This window comes from Pantherophis guttatus, chromosome 2 (assembly GCF_059756535.1).
Source record: "Pantherophis guttatus breed Tessera chromosome 2, ASM5975653v1, whole genome shotgun sequence".
Taxonomy (NCBI): Eukaryota; Metazoa; Chordata; class Lepidosauria; order Squamata; family Colubridae; genus Pantherophis; species Pantherophis guttatus.
In genome coordinates this window covers 21,228,445-21,248,697 of record NC_142064.1, presented here as the reverse complement: position 1 = coordinate 21,248,697, position 20,253 = coordinate 21,228,445, and the positions used below count along the sequence as shown (strand labels likewise).

Below are 20,253 nucleotides of genomic sequence, written 5' to 3'. Positions count from 1 at the left end.
ACCAGCCTTAACAGCATACCAATAGCAAGGAACTGTGGAAATATACTCCAAATGTCTGGAAGACATCAGATTAGCTACTATGAATTTATAGTAAACACTGTTGTAGTCTGTAAGTAAAGATGACTAAAAAATTGCATGTAAGTTATTACAAGTAATTGCATGCAGGCAGCTGGAAAATAAGCAAGAAGTCTGCTGGATGAAGAAACAGTAGCCCATTGATGTTTGGAACTATATTTTCTAAGTTGTTTTCTGTAGGATTTACTGAAGAAAAACTATAGGAGATTCTTCAGGATCATTTCTACAGGTGATGAATCCATAGACTGGATTGAAATTAAGTCTAATGCACTAAATTGCCATGAAAATCAATTGACTATATTTTGCTGAGAATGTCAATAAACACCTTAGCTGGAACCCAACTTATTATTTATTATTAACTCAGATAGCCTGATCTGAGATATCCTCAGATAGCCTAATAAACTGAAAACAGCAACCAAAAAGGCAAAAACATCTCAAGGTAAAAACCACTTTGAAAACAGAAGGTCATGACATTCCAGTCATTGTGAAGTCCTTGATGCTCTCTGAGTCTGGTGGTTTGCTTGCATATATTTCATTATCCAATTAGGTAACATCATAATTGCTAGTGAGCGTGGGGTTTGCTCCCTGTTTTAAACAGTAGCTTGTCTGCCTGTATTGAAGGGGATATGACTTTTTCTTGGTAGTTCCTTGATTAGGGTGTTTTTTGATTGATTGTGTGTATGGTATTAATTCCTGCTGATCTGGGTGTTGGTTGCCGTAGAGAATGTGTTCTGGACTTTTTGCTTCCTTCTTAGCTTTTCATTGTCTCTTCTGAATTGTATGCAAAGGTGTCTAACCCTAACCTTTCTTACCACAGTTGTTAATTGCATCGCTGCAGTTGTTAAATGAGTAATGTGGTTGTTAAGTGAAGCTGGGTTCCCGATTGATTTTGCTCATCAGGAAGTTGAAAAAAGTGATCACATGTCCCTGGGACACTGCAACCGTCATGAATACGAATCAGTTGCCAAGCACCTGAATTTTTAATTATGTGACCACAGGAATGCTGCAATGGTCATGTGAAAAATCATAAGTCACTTTTTTCCAGTAACTTCAAATGATCACTAAATGAACGCTTGTAAGTTGAGGACTATCTGTAAGCACTTTTTAGGGCTCAGAAAAGCATTTGAAATTGGTGCTTCGAGAGTCTATGGAGATTCTCAGTCACCCAGGTCATGGTTGTCCCAAAGGTGTTTTCTCAGGAGGCAACTGGACTTCCTAGATTTTTCTTTGAAGATGTTTTGCTTCTCATCCAAAAGTCTTCAAAGAAAAAACAAGGAAGTCCAGTTTCCCCCTAAAAAACTGCAAAAAGGTTGCCCTTTGGGACAATGAGCCACAGTGGTGCAGTGGTTAGAGTATAGTACTGCAGGCTACTTCTGCTGACTGCCAGCTGCCTGCAATTTGGCAGTTCAAATCTCACCAGGCTCAAGATTGACTCAGCCTTCCGTCCTTCTGAGGATGAGGACCCAAATTGTTGGGGGCATTATGCTGACTTTGTAAACCGCTTAGAGAGGGCTGTAAAGCACTGTAAAGCGGTATATAAGTGCTATTGCCATTGCTATCATGACCTGGATGACTGAGAATCTCCACAGACTTTTAGCTATGCACTTTGGGATGAAAACCCTTCCAATAGTGTGAGAGTACAAATAGATTTCCAGAAAAACTGCAGGCTACAGGAACCATTTGCACTCCAGTTTGAGATGCAGGCAACACATACTCATCCCCAACAGCCTGTGCCTGTCTTCAACAGTGAAGGGACACAGGGCAGAAAAACATCCTGCAGCCAAGAAGGCTCCACACCCATTTGCACTACTCAGGTGACTTGAGGACACAGATAAACCTCCAAGTGGCCTCAATGACTCTATAAAAGAATGCAAATGACCAGCTGTCTGCAAGGAGTATAAATCCTTCCATTCCCCACTATCCTGAGCTGATGAAGCTTCTTGGATGAGAAGCGAAACGTCTTCAAAGAAAAAAAAAGTCCAGTTGCCTCCTGAGAAAAAGCACGTTTGAGGTGCTTCAAGAATGTGCAAGAGCACAAACAAAGCATGCCACTTGTGCAGTCATTTTGCAAAGTATGTAAAGACATTAGGAACAGCTTGTGAAGCAGCCACATCAGCTTTGCAAAATATATAACTGATTATCGATGCAAAGATTGCTTGCTTTGCACTTTTACACAGCCTCATCTCTCTTCAGTTTTTGCCATTACTTTGGCTTTAGAAGTAAGGAAGCTCTGACTCTTCCAGATTACACGTCCAAGCAAGTAGTCTGTGGCATCAAGATTACAAATTGCACAAAACCACATTTTTATTTTAGTTCTATTTTTGTGCTTAAATGAATTCTCTACAATGCTACAGAGAAAAGAAATACTGAATATGAAGTTGTCTTACATCAGTGCAGATCATTAGTTCATCTATATAGAAATGATATTGACAATGATTCTATGGGAAGTTGAGATAGGGAATTTTCTGAGCTCTATTGAAAGATACCAGAAATTTAATTTGGATCTTCCTACACACAAAAAAGCATGCTTTTCTCTCCAAAGTGTTCCCTTCCTCAACCATGGTAGTTAACATTTGCACTGCCAAGTTTGAAGATTATATGATCAAATTACAGCCAATTTTGTAATTTGGGGTGTGCCTTTTTTATGTCTTCCCTCTTTTTCTTCCCCAAGTGCACTTTAATAAATTTGCAATAAACAATGTCCTTACATTTGCAACTATATTAATTCCCCCCTTTCCTTTATGGAATACTATGGATTGATAAAATGCTAAATAAACACGAAGAATCTTACAGGCCTGAACAAACACAGAAACCTCTAGGCTGAGAATGTTTTTAAAAACGGTTGATACAAGAAATAACTGGGGCAGTTGACCATGATATAATCATTACTACACATAGTAATCACAATTATTTTTTGTCTAGTCAAAACATTAATACATTCATAGGAAGAAGCTGTTCCACATTAACTGTCCAGAATACGTACAAGCCAACCTTCTGTTGGAAACCAATCCACTTATTGCCTATGATTATTTAATCAGGCACTTATATCCTTATCAATAAAAATGGATTATAAGTAGGGCTGCAGTTATCTGGACCAATAGAAGCAAAGTCAGGTTTTTCAATAATTCTGTGCAGTCATCTAGTGGCCACCTGGGTTCTTGCAGCTAGGTAAGATAGTCCTACTACAGAGCTACATTGAGAAAAATAATTCAAGCACTTTCAAATAATGTTTTGAAATTTAGAAGCTATCTATCCACAGACCCGTTTCTCTTTCTGTATAAATACACTACATATAAAGACTTGATGAATATGTTACCACAGGTAGTCCTTGACTTACAACTGTTCATTTAGTGACCGTTCAAAGTTACAACAGCACTGAAAAAAGTGACTTATAACCGTTTTGCACATTTATGACTGTTGCAGCCTCCCCATGGTCAAAATTCAGATGCTTGGTAACTACTTCATATTTATGACTGTTGCAGTGTCCTGGGTCATGTGATCAGCCTTTGTGACCTTCTGACAAGCAAAGTCAATGGGGAAGCCAGACTCACTTAACAACTGTGTTACTAACTTAACAATTTCTATGATTCACTTAAGAGTAGCAAGAAAAGTCATAAATGGGGCAAAACTCACTTAACAAATGTTTCACTTAGCAACATAAACTTTGTGATCAATTGTGGTCGTTAAGTCAAGGACTACTTGTAGTTTTTAAATTGTGGGCCAAAACTATTTAATATCTTTTTTAAATTGTTTTAAATTTTGTATGCTATGTTTTTACCTTGGCTGTTCACCGCCCTCAGTCCTGCTGGAGAAGGGCAGTATAAAAATCAAATAAAATTAAAAAATAAATAAAAATAAAAAAATAAGTTGATGCTGCTGCAACTTTCACAAGGCATGCTCCTGTGCCTTCTGCACCCATGTTACTATGAATTCATTTTTTTTTTTTTTTTTTTGCTGCATCTTTCTGATACAGGCAGCACTAATGTGGTTCCTGCTTAGATGATTGGTATGCTGGTGATAACTTCAGACTTTTTAATAGAAGGAAACCAGCAACTCTAAGACACTGATAATATACAGATCACTCTGAAGAGAAAAGGTATAATATACCTATTCATTTCACTGGAGCAATGTAATCCTAATAGATTAACGCAGAAGCATCTTGGAAATTTATCACTGTAACTCCGATGTTTGCATTAAATGAACAAAATATGGCATATTTTTAAAAAATATATAATCTGTACTATGAACAAAGAAATAACCTTCACTTTCCGAAATAAGAAAGAAGTTATATTGTTTTGTGTTAATTCAAAAAGACCGCACAGACTCTAAGGCTTACAACTTGATGAAAATAAAATGTACCAATTGTGTTCAGGATGTGGGTACAAAAAGAACATATAAATGTGGTTTCCCAAACAAGATAAAAAATAAACATACAGGCTATTTATGAAGATAGTTCAAACAAGCTGATAGAAAAAAAAAATCCAAATCCAAGCTAAATAATAATAATATACTTTTTTCTCCGTGCAGTTGAGCTGAAAATAGAGGAATCTGAAAATAAGGCATAAAAGGAAATCAAAAAAGGCAAATATTCAGAATTCAATTATTTAATCATGTCTGCTTTTGAAAATGGAATGGGAGAGAAGGAATTTATATTTAAATACATACTTACCTCTTCAAAGATACCTAAAAAGAGATAATGATAACTAATTCTGAGAACTGCCTATTATAAAACTAAAGATACTGAAATGAACTTATCTTAAAATAACAAGAATTGTACTAGAAAATACCAATGAAAGAAGACTACTCATTCAGTGACAGACAGTGTTTATTTCACATCAGGCTTTGTGTATTACTTTGCATTTTCTAGCACACTGTAATGTACTACAACTTAATTTCTACTTAAGTTAAAATATCACAACCTCGGAGCTCTTGCATGTTATTGTTATTGCTTATGAGGGGCAATGGAATGGACTGTGACAGATAAACACCCAGAGGGGCAGTAAATCAATGCATTGCCAAATCCTAGAAAAACGGAGTATAAAGTACATTTAATTCTGCCAAAATGCTTATTATGCTAATATGAAACCTATGCATCAATCACAAAACAAATGTGATGTTCATGAACAATGATTTTATGAGCTATATATTCTTCCACTAGGCCGTATCAGTTGGGAGTACCTTATATTCATCATAATCTTTCTCATCTAGCAAATTAATTTTGTCCAGTTCTACTAATTGTTCTGGAGTTGGCTCATCTGGCAAATCGCTGATGTCAGCTTGTTCATAAATTGGCTTTCCTTTTAAGAAGAGTTCCTTCCAGTCACGCATTAGCTTTGCAGGAATTAAACTGTGGAAATCAAGAAAAAGAAAACTATTTAGTACAAAGGGAACATGCTTTTAATCAACGAAAGTAATCAATGGTTAAATGAAATATGGAACACAAAAAAATAACTCTGAAAAGAGGAAGAAATAATGAATTTTGTCAGATAAATTCTATTCAGACAAAATGGCTCAATTACACATTAGGAAGATCAGTTTTTACCCCAATTGACTTGGGAGTTGTTGTATACCTGGGTTTTGGGATATTATTTTATATTCAAACTATTGTAAACAAACAAATGGGCAGGAAATTGAAGTGATTGCAAATAATCATTGCTAAAACATATGATATCTTTTATGGGAAAGACAGATTGCCTAGTGAATTCTAATGCTTTTTACAGTGTATAAACAAGATTTTTTCTCTTTTCTTTCCTCTCTTCCTCACCTGAATCTCAATTCAGTTTTGTTTCTCTTTCATACCCCCTTTTTATTCTTTCTTGCTATTGCTGAAAAGAATGATGTGTGTATCAGTATTTCTGTAAACTGATTTGCATTGTGCCTGAAAGTTGCTTGTGGTTAGTAATAGTTAATAGCCTGGTGATGCAGTAGTTAGAATGCAGTATTACAGGCAAACTGTGCCCACAGCCTGGAGTTTGATCCTGACAGGACTTGAGTTTGACTCAGTCTTCCATCCTTCCAAAGGTCAATAAAATGAGGAGCCAGATTGTTGAGTGCAATATGTTGACATTGTAAACCACCCAGAGAGTGCTGTAAAGCACCATGGAGCTTATAAATCTAAGTATAAGCTATTGCTATTGTGTATGTGAGAATGGTTGCTAAATGTAAACATGGATACAATTTGTAACTGTGATTCTTTCTTTTATAGGTAATTAATGTTAATCTAAACAATCATTAATTGTTATTTTTTTTATTCTGTTCCTGTTTAGAAATAGCAATAGCACTTAGACTTATATACCACTTCATAGTGCTTTACAGCCCTCTCTAAGCAGTTTACAGGGTCAGCATATTGCCACCAACAATTTGGGTCCTCATTTTAGAAGGATGAAAGGCTGAGTCAACCTTGAGCTAGTCAGGATCAACTGCTGGCAGTGGGCAGAATCAGGCTGTAATACTGCACTCTAACTGCTGCACCACCATGGCTCTGTTTAGGAACATGGCTTGGCAGATATATAACATACCTACCTACACGTTCGTATATAGAGAAAGAACCTTGCATATATTTGGCTGGGGAAAAAATCTCTAAACCTGATTTCAGCTGAGTTGATAAGTCAGGAATCTGGATATTGCACAAGATATTTGCCTTTAGAGGGACAAGATGCATCAGTCTACTCTATCTGGAGGGAGGATAATCTGAAATTCAGGGCATCATTCTTCCAGATAAATATGCTAAGCAAAATGAAGAGGCAAGAGATACCTCGCGATTGTGTGTGTTTATCCATCCTCTCATTCCCCCCCCGCCCCCGGCTAGGAATATTTCCACTTTTGTTGTGTCAAAAAGAAGCAACTGCTAAATTTGGATCAATCCAAGTTAAGCTCAATTAGTCAAACTGATCTGAGATTTCATTTTAAAATGGACATGGATACTATCTGTCAAGGTTTAATCTTAATATTTTTCACTTAAGTAAATTATTTTTTTTATATGTAAGGGACACTATTCTGAATATGTGTATGGGGGGAATTTCACCAGAAATATTTGATCAGTAAAATGATAAAAAAAAAAAAAAACAGACGGTCTTATCTGAAACTATTTTTATTTTACTAAGAAAATATAATTTGTAATTATTTGAAATAAGGCATTAATCTGTTGAGTATATCTCAGCATAACATATCTAACAGTAGATAGGTATACGTGTATATATATATATACACACACACAATAGTCTTATCAGAAAAACAACTATACAACTAAATGTTCTTTATCTGGTATTGTTTATATTTTACTAATGTTATTCTGAGCATTAATTGCATAAGTTAAAAATACCTCATTCTCAACTTTTCAAACTGATAGGTAGCACAAAAATATTTTGAACAGATCTGTATAGTAGATATTTTTAAGGCAGTGTTTCTCTATCTTGGCCACTTGAAGATATCTCAGAAGTCCCCACCCAGCATGCTTCTTCAAGCAGCCAAAGTTCCACATATCTGCAATATCTGCAAGTGACCAAGACTGAGAAGCATTGCTTTAAGTTATGAAACTTATATGGAGCTGCAGGTTATGTAAACACACAATACCCATTTTGGTGGCAGGAAATGCTGAGAAATGGAGTTCACCACTCTAATGGGTATCAACCAAAGGAAACTCAAGTTAGAGTTCATTCTTTAATTTTCCTATAGCTTGTTTAATTAAATGTTTATAACTCAGTTGACAGCATTCCATTAGAATGGATTTTAATAAGTAATATCAACAGAAACAACTTAAGGAAAACTATGAGGCACGACTGCTTTCCCTCGCCCCAAAGGATAGATCAATCACTAGATTTTTACAAGGTGATGAAATAAAATTAAACCAAGGAGGATGCCACCTTGATGCCAGGACAAAAAGACATTTTATAACTAGTGGATTCATCTGAAATTGGTTTTTCTTAAATTCCACATGGTGAGCTCATACTGGGCGGGTTGTAGAGGACACCTCAACAGATCTCAGCAATTTCTTCCTATATATTGAGTTCTCAAGGCAAATTTTACTCGGGCTTCATTGCTGTTTTCTCATCTAGATGCCTGAGGATCAATTTCTGTATATTTCTGTATTGCTCACTTTCCCAACATAGCCAAAAGGGAATACAAAACCAAAACAAACAAAAAACAAAATTGTATATATTAGGGACTTACTTATTTGTCAGTGTTCTATATTCTCCTATTTTAGTTGCTAAATCAATGATTTGTTCAACCACCTCCCAGCAAATTTCGTAATGCTTCTTATAGCGAGCCTCAGCTCTTTCAGCAGCAAGTTTTGCATGCAGTTGTTTTTCTCTAAGGGCCTGTTCTGCAAGTTCAATTTTTTCTTGTTTTGCAAGAGCCTAAAAGGAGATGGGGAAAAAACTGGTCAATTTCCTCAAATTGATAAGACAAGAAGTGAAATGTAGCATCAAAGCTCATTATCTAAACTTTGCGGTCATTATTAATAGTCCAGATAAATAAATTCTTATATAAATGGTCTTGTGAAGGAATGTCATCTTGAGAAGTCAAGGATTTTAGAGCAATATTTTTTCTTAGGATCATGCGAAAGTTGAAAAAGGACTCTGGGAAAGGATATCAGTGTTTTAAAGAAGGCGAACACATACTATGTTTGTGCCCCACTGTCTTTTTGGAATTAGAATTAAAGCACTACACAGCTGTAGCAAAAGATATTGTTTCAGAAATAGATTATATCATCTCCAAATTAAACACTGATACTGATTTAATATCCACCTGAACACCTGTAGCATTTGATTAAGCATTGGAACATCTTCAGAATCTGATGATATCATGGTCAAAACAAAGGTTGCAACATAAGCTTTGCTCCTTATACATATGTGTGGAACATCATGGTGCACATAAAAAGGGCGTTGAGAATACATTGCATATCCATTTTTTCATTTGCCGCTCAACCCACACCTGCCATGGATACCAACTATAAGCATTTATTTTGCTTATTTAATAGCTAAGTATGATGCAAGACAGATCCCCAGCAGTAGATCTCTTTAAGAAACCTGCCAGGCACTACTGGTTCTGTTTTGTAACAGCAAGGAAAGCAATCAGTGCAGTCCATCAGATATACATGAACATACAAGAAGAATCTGGAGAAGAGGGACATACCATCAAATTTGTATCTTGCAAACCAATGTGTCTGCGCAAAGCAAGGTATGAACTATTTTCATTCTCTGAAAAGACTGGACCAGGCAAGCCTCAAAATGTTCTCGGACTGGACTTTCGTCCACTAATCATCTCCCTTTCACAAAATACATTGTTCAACCAGTGTGTTAACCCATTTATTCCATTGTTACTAAAGTTAGAATTCTGCTAACTATATCAGGTGGCAGAAGAACATGATGATCAGTCGACTGTTATTCTGTTAATTCTTTGATTTGAGCTCCTTAAATATACAATAAATGTAAGAACCTAAATGAAGACACAACCTTCTGATTCTATAGCTTCCTATAAGCTCTCTGGCACACAAGAGAATTGTGGCCTCTAGTGGATATTCCTATCATTTCAAAATAAAGTTCTGGTGGCTTCAAAAGGACCATTTATACGGGATTGCACTGTATTACAACTACATACAGGTAGTCCTCGACTTACAACAGTTCATTTAGCGACTGTTCAAAATTAAAATGGCACTGAAAAAAGTGGCTTATGATTTTTCAGTTACGACCTTTGTAGCAGCCCCATGAACATGTGATCAAAATTCCAATGCTTGGCATACTTATGATGGTTACTGTGTCCCAAGGTCATGTGATCATCATTTGCAACCTTTTGACAAGCAAAATCAATTAAGTGAAGCCAGATTCACTTAACAACCTTGTTATTAACTTAGTTCATATTTATGACGTCCTGGGCCATGTGATCAGCTTTTTCTGACAAAGTGAATGGAGAAGCCAGATTCACTTAACAACCATGTTACTAACTTATTGACTGCAGTGATTCACTTAACAACTGTGGCAAGAAAGGTCATGGGGCAAAGTTCACTTAACAAATGTCTCACTCAACAACAGAAATTTTGGGCTCAATTGTAGTCATAAGTCAAGGACTACCTGCATGTGGAACTGAATCTTTGGTGAACACTGTTGATCAAATTTTTCAACCTCTTTTGAAGGATGAAAAAGCTAACTTTTTCCAGAAGAATGGAAGAATAACTTCACAGACACTGTCTAGCAATCTTCTCATACTACTTATACTTCATTCCTTGGGCTATTTTTGCAGCCCAGGTTCAGTAGTATTAATATAGACACAGGAATATTGAAAGTCTGATGCTGAGTTTCAGCTCCTGGGAATAAACTTGACTGAACTTAAAAAGCAATAAGTTTGCTTCTCCCTTCCCCCCACCCCCAATGATGTGTTTCTTGAGGCTGTTGACCAATAATGGACCCCGCATTTCTTCAAGAGAAGTCAATGCATGCTAGAGAGATTTAAAAATCAAAAAATAAAACTGTTGGGGTTTAGAGGAAGACCTCAACTTATAACTGTTTGAAGTTTTTATAGACCCTTTGAAGTTCTGATGGTTGCCTGCCCATCGTCACATGACTGAACTTTGGGTACTTGGCAACATGGCCACATATATAGCCATTTGCAATGTCCCATGGTCACATAATCACATTCTCTGATGGTTTTGCCACTTAGGGAGGTAAATGTCTTTTCTGAAGAAGCTTCTTGGATGAGAAGCAAAACGTCTTCAAAGAAAAACCAGGAAGTCTAGTTACCTCTTGAAAAAGCACCTTTGGGAGAACCATGACCTGGATGACTGAGAATCTCCATAGACATTTAGGGAAGGAAATGCAAAAGAGAAAAATACAGTAACAAAAATGACAATAATGAATATCTACCTCCTCCCTATCAAGAGCTTCTTGAAATTCTTTGAGGCGTCTTTCCTCAAACTGCTTTTCTCTGTAAATTCTGTTTTGCCACAGGACTTCTTTCTCATGCCTCACATGCATAAGTTGAACAGCTATTCTCCGCTCTTGCTGGGACTGTCTCATAAGTCGGTTGATAAGCTGCTCTTCTCTATAGGCCTCCTAAAATAATAAAGAAACCAATAATAGCGATGTAATGTACAGCTTTTGCTAGAAACTGAGAGATCTTAAGTGTAGTCCCACTTCAGGCACAAAGCCTGCTGGTTGGTCGTTTTCTCTCAGCCGTATCAGTTCAAGTGATCTTTTGGGAAAGGAATTTATTTTCAGGTAAACATGAAACAAGTGGCATAGAATCATCAATTGCCCTCTTGTGGCGTTAATTAGCTTCAGTTTATTTCAAAGGCTTGTGGATAAAGGACCATTCGGCCCACATGGTTTTGTGCAGACCTCGGTGTGCACATGTATCACCTGTCCTGTGGGAGCTGCATTGGCTGCTGATTTGCTTCTGGGTGCAATTCAATGGAGCTTTATATTCTGTAAACTGCCTTGAGTCGCCATGTGCAAATAGGCGCCAATATAAATTCAACAATTAAATAAATACATGCATACATAAATATATTGCTAAAGGTACTAGTAAAAATGGATGATTGGCCATCAGCAATTCTTAGTCTCAACAGTCCTGATGCACTCATAAAACCAGGGTTTCACCTATCAAGATGCTTTATTTTTAAATTTGAAGAATTTGACCTGTCTTTCATTTTTAGTTTTTTTTACAGTTCCAGACTTTATACTTTTCATATTATGCTAGTTTTTAAAAATCTACCACTATGCTTAACATTAAAGTCTGATCCAAAAATCAAAAAATGTGCTGATTATTTTCACTAGTAAAGATACAATTTACTTCAATCTCCAAACAGGTTTCATAATAGCTTTTACTTTTCATGTCTTTTCAAACTGGTTAATTCACAACAGTATCAATGCCTCATCTAAAAAAATCAGAAGGCAGCGTATCTAACTCACTTCTTGTGTTTCATGAGCTATGAGTTGCTCCCTTAACATCTTTCTCCTTCTCTTCTCCCGTTGTTCTCGAGCAAAGGTATCCTCCTCAAGACGTTTCTGAATTTTCCTAATATATTCATCATCCGAGTAGGTGTTCAGTAGGTCAGTAATGACTGGTTTTGCCGTAGCTAGTTCTTGCTTTATTGCATTCATCATGCTAAGAAAATAATAGGGGGGCATCTGGTGTTAACAGGCTTTACACAAAGAATTAAAGAAATGGCTTCTTATCTGTTGCTTTATATTGTATTATATTATTATTACTAATATATATATATATATATATATATATATATATATGTGTGTGTGTGTGTGTGTATATATATATATATATATATATATATATATATATATATATATATATATATATATATATATATATATATATATATATATACACACACTATATTTTATATTATACTAGAATTTTTACAACACCATCAATGCACATACAAATAGGCCTCGACTTACATCTGTAACTGAGTCTGGCAATTACAGTCACTAAATTGTAACAGTCATAAAGCAGGTAACCACATGACCAGACCCATTTTTATGAACTTTTCTATGGCAGTTGTTAAGCGAACCCATTATTCATTATGATTTTTGTGGGAAACCAGAAATAAAGACCAATTTCTTGCAAAAATATAAATTGTGGCCATTTGACTGCCAAATGCTGCAAACAGCCACCGTTTTGGCTATGTGCCCAAAATGCAGTCAAATGATCTTGGGGGGAGGGCAGCCTCAGAACTTTACAAACTGGTTGTACATACTTTTTTGGGTGGGCAGGTGTTTTATAACTTCGACTGATCGCTAAGTGACTAGTCATAAATTAAGGACTACCTATATATACTTCAAAGTATCAAAGAATAGGATGGCTTTGGAATCCTTTTTCCATTTTTTTGCAGATAACCTGGCCATTTCTTGAACAGGAGATAATCCTATGCATTCTTCACTGTCCTGATTTATATCTTTCCCACAGCTATCACTGGCTCTCACAAAAACAAAAACAAAAACAAAACAAAACAAAAAACAAAATCCACCCCGCCTTTAATTCTAAAACTAGTTTTCATGGCAACGATCAAGCAATGAAGCCCCAATCTGAATTAAGACTTAATGACTTAATTCCTTTAACCCATAATCTCATGGTCCTAATTTGGATCATCCCATTATCTATAGCAGTGCTGGGGAAAAGATCTGATGGAAGATAGGAAACAGAAGAAAAACAGTAAAAGAGAAACAACTTGTGTGTCCCAAAGTAGCTCTACTTTTGAGAGCTTTGTGGGCTCCTTCCTTTCAACAGTCTTCTCTTTTCTGTACCAAACTGAGGATAACAAGTTAAATATCACCAGACTGCTCTCCTATTAAGACTGCATATTTTGGCAGTGATCTCATGAATTCTACTTTTGGGATAAACATATTTGTAAAAACAAAACTGTCAGGCCATATTACGTATAAGTAGAGTCATGGGAGAAGAATGAAACTACTAACGATGTCCTCAACATCATTTCTTCCCTGTGCATTTTGTAGTATTAAGTGACCCAGAGTAATTTAAGATTTTCCATAATCTAGTTATCGAAGTCAGTTCTCTCCAAAATGTTAACTGAAATGTTATGCCTTACTCTTCACCCCCATGAGACAATCAGCATTTCTCCAGTAGCAATTTATGGCTTCTTCTACTGTTGTCCAACTTTTGTTGTGCCAAAATAATACTAATAAGGACAAGATTTATATTGCATTAGAGATGACTGGACGAGGCCAAGTTATTGGTAGTAAAATAGCTGATGAATGAAGTATATGCTGACATTTCAACTGCGTGGAAAGATATAAAGTATTCCCAGTGAAAAATGAAATTATGCATATCTATCCAGCAGCTTTATGTCAGTACAGTAGTACAAATACAGTATATTTAACCACTTGTGTGACTGAAACAAAAGCTTATTAATAGGATGTTTGGCAAACGTAAGTGTTGTGGTCTGCCAGCTGCCAGCAGACTCAGACAATGAGGAGGTTGGGGAGGAAATTGGGCCAGTTCTGGAGTCTGGGGAAGGCTCTGATGGATGCTTCGTGTTGGACGCAGAGAAAGAGCCAGGACCGTCTGACATTTCCCAGCCACCGGAGAAGCAACTGTCTTTGGAGGGTGATATGAGTGAGGAGGAAGAACAGCTGGGGCCTGTTCCAGATGCACGTATGTGTAAAGCAGTTAGGAGAGGGGAACAACGGAGGACAATAAGTTGACTCGGGAAGCAAAGCACACGTGGACGCTGAATGGCCTTTCCCTGGTTTGGGAATAAATAGAAGGAAAGGGGAGTGGTTGATGTAGGAGACAACAGTTTGTAGTTCTGAAGATTTTGGCTCATTGTGTTTTGTGCCACAAAGACTGCTTGCCAGAACTTAATTTGTAGCCTTTCCGCTGGGAGCTCACAGCCTTACAATTATTGCAAGGAATTGATAAGGTCTGTTACTGCAGTTAACTCTTTGAACGACTATTGCCTGGACTTTTCAGTGGGTGAATGCAATTAACTCACAAGAGGTAAATAAAGAGGGTTTTTTTCTTGACAAGGAGTCTGTTTCTTGCTTCTACTAAGGCTGGGTCAGAACAGGAAGGGTGTTTCTATTCCCACACAGTCCAGCAGAAAAAGAGAGCAAAATTTACTAGAAGTAACGTTACCTCTCTGTGAGTTTGGCAGGTACAACAGCCTCTTTCCTCATTTGTTTTTCGAAGTTCCTAATTTCAGTGTATGTGGTCTAGAAAAAAGTAAGCATATTTTAATTCATTTCCTTCTATTTAATTCCTTATTGCATCCCATTACAAATTAACAAGATGTTCAAAGCACAAGTGCACTGCGCCATGGGATTTCCACTGTTCAAGGTGTTTGCTAAACAAAAATATGGGGTTGTGCCAGTAAGCTTAGTGAAGTGCATCAGAGCTTCATTAAGTTATGTCATCCATGCGCTGTATAAGTCTGACAGTATTGCAAACTTTTAAGTGATTAGATGAGAACCAAAGAAAATGTAAATACATCGGTTTCATTTGTATTGCACCAATTAATTACTATTCATATTTAAGGAAACAAGTGAAATAAGCAAATAAAACAATAGCTAGATAAACAAATGGAACAATGAACAATGGTTAACTGAAATATGTTTAATTATTAAGAGTTTACAATATCCCCCCAACTCTTGTTCCTGAACAGAAAAGATTCAAGAACTTGAGATCTTTACCACTTTTTCCCCACACCAGGAGTGTCCATTGGGGAGATTACAAAAAGCAAGATGGTGGCTGCAGTTGCATGATTGAAGCCCCACCTATTTTTATATGCTCACTTTTATACTCCATACGCTGAAATTTTTGCTTCCAAGAGCAGCTTTTTTCCCTAACAAATGCAGTGCCGGCAGGGCAAACAGGAACACAACAGTTTCAGATAAGAATATCCATACATTATCTCAATGATATCTCATTAAAACAAGTGAATACAATAAAAGATGGTATGTTCACCCAAATAATATGAGTTCTGTCATATATATTACATTGAAAAATCAGAGGACTATGTTTGTTCTGCTGTCTTAGGAACAGTGCATTTTATCCTCAAAACATTTCTGAAGGAAATGGAAAGGGAAATGGAAAAGGAAAGGAAAGATAGCAGGTTTGCATTGGATTTTAACATGGCAGTACAAGTAAATTGTAAAAAACTTTTTCAGTCTATGTGCAGTCTAGATCTAACCAGGATCTTCACGGGACAAAATTATTAATGTGACATTGCTGAACAGGGATACATTTTTGGAAGTATACGTTTGTTGTTTGGGATTAAGTGGTATTAAGCAACAAAATGACTGCCTCTGCAAGGTTTAAGGCAGGGGTCTGCAATCTTAAACACTCAAAGAGCCATTTGGACCTGTTTCCCACAGGAAAGAAAACACCGGGAGCCACAAAACCCTTCCTGTGCCTAACTATTTCTTGACTGGCCACAAAACTAGCATATGAAGTTGAATCAAACGTTCTGTTTTCTTCTGAAACTTTTCCTTTTTTTGATTTATACATGGTTGGCCTACCGGGGGTTGAAAAGCTCAATAAATTGCGTGCCGGCGGGTGTTGCACATTGGCGGTTGTGACGCATATTTTGAGTGACAGGGAATCGCAGCAGAGGGGTGAAAGAGTCACATGCGGCTCCAGAGCCGTAGGTTGCTGACCCCTGGTTTAAGGTATATTTTGCCTCAAAATCTATCCAACTCCCCAAAAAAGTCTGAAAAATTCAACCTTTATGATTCTAAGGACCATAAATACAGCGGTGAGGGGTCTATGTGGCCTGCTGATTACTTACCCATAAGATATCTGGAGCCATTACTTTTAGGTTTAGGTTTTAGGTTTAGGTTTTATTTGATTTGTATACCGCCCTACTCCCGAAGGACTCAGGGCGGTGAACAGCCAACAATAAAATACATAAATACACAAAATTTAAAAACCCGATAAAATCAAATTAAACTTTTTGGCCCAGACAAATTAAAATACCCCAATAATTTAAAAACAGATTAAAATTTACATATTTTTAAAAGGGAAGAGATTAGGCCAAGCCCGCTTGATGGAATAAAAAGGTCTTCACAGCACGGCGGAAGGAACGCAGATCCGGGATCCTCCGTATCTCCGGGGGGAGCTCATTCCAGATGGTAGGTGCCCCCACAGAGAAGGCTCTCCCCCTAGGGGCCGCCAGTCGACACTGTTTGGCTGACGGCACCTGGAGGAGTCCCTCTCTATGAGAGCGTACTGGCCGGTGGGAGGCTATTGGTGGTAGTAGGCGGTCCCGTAAATAACCAGGCCCTAAGCCATGGAGCGCTTTAAAGGTGGTAACCAAAACCTTGAAGCGCACCCGGAAGACCACCGGGAGCCAGTGCAGCTCGCGCAGGAGAGGTGTTACATGGGAGCGCCATGTCGCTCCCATTACCACCCGCGCGGCTGCACTCTGCGCCAGTTGGAGCCTCCGGGTGCTCCTCAAGGGGAGCCCCATGTAGAGAGCATTACAATAGTCCAGGCGGGAGGTGACGAGGGCATGAGTGACCGTGCGTAACGAGTCCCGATCCAGAAAGGGACGCAACTGGCGAATCAGGCGGACCTGATAAAAAATCCTCCCGGTCACAGCCGTCAAGTGCTCTTCTAAAGACAGCCGTGAATCCAGGAGGACGCCCAAGTTGCGAGCCCTCTCCGTGGGGGCCAATGATTCGCCCCCAATAGTCAGTGATGGCGTCAACTGGCTATATCGGGACGTCGGAAACCACAGCCACTCGGTCTTGGATGGGTTGAGCCTGAGCCTGTTCCTCCCCATCCAGATCCGTACGGCCTCCAGGCACCGGGACATCACTTCAAGGGCATCGTTGGGGTGATCCGGGGTGGAGATGTACAGCTGGGTGTCATCAGCGTACTGATGGTATTCCACCCCGAAACCATGGATGATCTCGCCCAGCGGCTTCACATAAATGTTGAACAGGAGAGGTGAGAGGACCGACCCTTGCGGCACCCCACATATGAGGGGCCTCGGGGTCGGCCTCTGTCCCCCTGTCAACACGGACTGCGACCGGTCAGAGAGAAAGGAGGAGAACCACCGCAACACGGTGCCTCCCACCCCTAACTCTTCCAACCGGTGCAGCATGATACCATGGTCGATGGTATCAAAAGCCGCTGAGAGATCTAACAGGACCAGGACAGAGGAGCACCCCCTGTCCCGAGCCCTCCAGAGATCATCAACCAACGCGACCAATGCCGTTTCCGTGCTGTACCCGGGCCTGAAGCCCGACTGGAACGGATCCAGATACGTCGTTTCATCCAGGTGCTGGGGAAGCTGTTGCGCAACCACACTCTCAACAACCTTTGCCACAAAACGAAGGTTGGAGACCGGACGATAATTTACCAACATTGCCGGGTCCAGGGAAGGCTTCTTGAGGAGAGGCCTCACCACCGCCTCTTTCAAGGTGGCAGGAAAGACACCCTCACCCAGCGAAGCATTTATAATCCCCTGGAACCAGCCTCATGTCACCTCCCGAGAAGCCAGCACTAACCAGGAGGGACACGGGTCCAATAAACAAGTGGTCGCGTTCAGTCTACCCAGAATCCTGTCCACGTCCTCAGGGGTCACAGGATCAAACTCATCCCAGATAACATTCTCAAGACCTGCCCCAGTCCCTCCCCCTGAGACTATCCAGTCGGAGTCCAGATCTTCCCGAATCTGAGCGATTTTGTCATACAGATATTGGACAAAATCCTCGGCTCTACCCTCCAAGGGGTCCTCCCGCGCTTCCTGGTGGAGCAGGGAGCGGGTCACCCTAAACAGGGCGGCCGGGCGATTATCTGATGACGCAATAAGAGCAGCAAAATAGCTACATTTCGCTGCTTTTATCGCCACTAGGTAATTCCTAATATGAGCTCTTAGCAGTGTCCGGTCAGATTCAGAAAGACTGGCCCTCCAACTACTCTCTAGGCGTCTTTTCCGGCGCTTCAACTCCCTCAGCTCCTCAGTGAACCAAGGAGCTAAATGAGATCGGCGCCGGGTCAGAGGCCACAAAGGCACGACCCGATCCAGAGCTCCAGCGGCCGCCCTATCCCAGGCGGCCACTAGGTCTCCAGTCGAGGCGTGTGCCAGAGCCTCAGGGAATGGCCCAAGCTCCATCTGGAACCTATCCGGTTCCATCAGGTGCCTGGGGCGGAACCATCTTACCGGCTCCGCGTCCCTGCGGCGGGGTGTAGCGGTTCGAAGGTCGAGACAAAGGAGAGAGTGATCAGACCATGACAAGGGCTCGGTGACTATATCCCCTATCTCGAGATCACTCAACCACTGTCCAGAGACAAAAACCAGATCCAGCGTGTTTCCCCCCGTGTGGGTAGGGCCATGAATTAACTGGGTCAGGTCCATGGCTGTCATGGAAGCCATGAACTCCCGAGCCACCTCAGATGCCTCACCAACGGACGGCAAGTTGAAATCCCCCATGACCATAAGCCTAGGGGTCTCAACCACCACCGTGGCGATGACACTGAGTAGCTCGGGCAGGGCTGCTGCCACATGGCAGGGAGCCAGGTATGTGATCAGCAAACCCATCTGAACCCCGTGGCCCCATTTCACAAGGAGGGATTCACAGCTGGCCGTCTGAGGAACAGTGGCCTCCCTCGGTCTCAGACCTTCGTTAATAATAACCGCTACCCCCCCGCCCCTACCCTGCAACCTCGGCTGATGGAATGCGCGGAAACCTGGTGGGCACATTTCAACAAGAGGGACCCCCCCCTCTTGGCCCAACCAGGTTTCCGTAATACCTGCCAGGTCCGCTCCCCCCTCCTGAACAAGATCACAAATGAGGGGGGCTTTATTTACTACAGACCTGGCATTGCATAACATCAGACGGAGGCCAGGGCCCTGAGGATCTGCGCCACCTGGAAAACGAGTGGAGCTTTGGGGGCCGGAGCGCGCCACCGCTTGAAGACAGCGGGCGCGCGCTCCCCTAACATGATATGGCCCCCTGCTCCCGCCATATCTACCCCTCCCACCCACGGTACTGATGGTAAAAACCTTATCTGGATGAACTTTATCCCCCCTCTTGACCCCGGGCCCCCCACCATAGCAATCACTATGTTTCTTTAAAGTGATTCTAAATAAGGATTGCTCAGCTAAATTCTGAAAAAAATACCTTTCTCTAGATTTATATTTACTCCTATCTAACTGAAGGGATATGTATGGGTTATGAATGTTTCTTTCTCTGGATATTTATTATGAAGAAAAAGAAAAAGGAGTGAATTTCCAACTCTGAGTCTAATGATTTGAATTCCAGTTAAATATAGCTTCTACAGCATCCCCCCCCCCCCCATTTGCACCTAATTGCAGTACAAAATCCTTATGGTGATGTTTTATCTCATTCCCACCTATACATGAGCCATTGTAAAGTGTCCTTATTTGTTCACTGTTAAAATATTATTTTCCCATTAAATACTGAACAAACTCTAGCAGTTTTATGTGGGTGTAATCTAAGAGACTTAATAGATCAGTCTGCGGGGTTGCAATGAGATGATTTGCAGGGAGTGAGATTAACTCAATTCCTTGTTGTTATTTTAGCAGGCAAGGGCACTCTCTTTTCACTTGAACTCCTGAATACTGTAATCTGAGGCCAATCTTCTTTGGCAGTGGGAAAATCAGGTTCTTTCAGATCAGCTAATCCCCTGTAGCTGCCAGATCTCTGAGCCTAACCCTAGAACCAGATGATCTTG

General features: G+C 39.9%; 1 protein-coding gene across 7 annotated transcripts in view; it reads right to left on the bottom strand.

The window, feature by feature from the left end:
• SPEF2 (sperm flagellar and cilia associated 2) overlaps window positions 1-20,253 on the bottom strand; it is a 116,379-nt gene that overhangs the window by 84,148 nt on the left and 11,978 nt on the right. For 6 of the 7 annotated variants that reach the window (XM_087888208.1, XM_087888212.1, XM_087888210.1 and 3 more), the window contains exons 6-10: window positions 14,686-14,762; window positions 11,982-12,177; window positions 10,935-11,123; window positions 8,245-8,432; window positions 5,254-5,422 (exon numbers count right to left, since the gene is read on the bottom strand). In XM_087888208.1, coding sequence (XP_087744334.1) covers window positions 5,254-5,422; window positions 8,245-8,432; window positions 10,935-11,123; window positions 11,982-12,177; window positions 14,686-14,762 — 819 coding nt within the window. Of the gene's footprint in view, window positions 1-5,104; window positions 5,423-8,244; window positions 8,433-10,934; window positions 11,124-11,981; window positions 12,178-14,685; window positions 14,763-20,253 lie in introns of those variants that run through there. The other variant, XM_034442406.2, reaches the window with a different exon arrangement.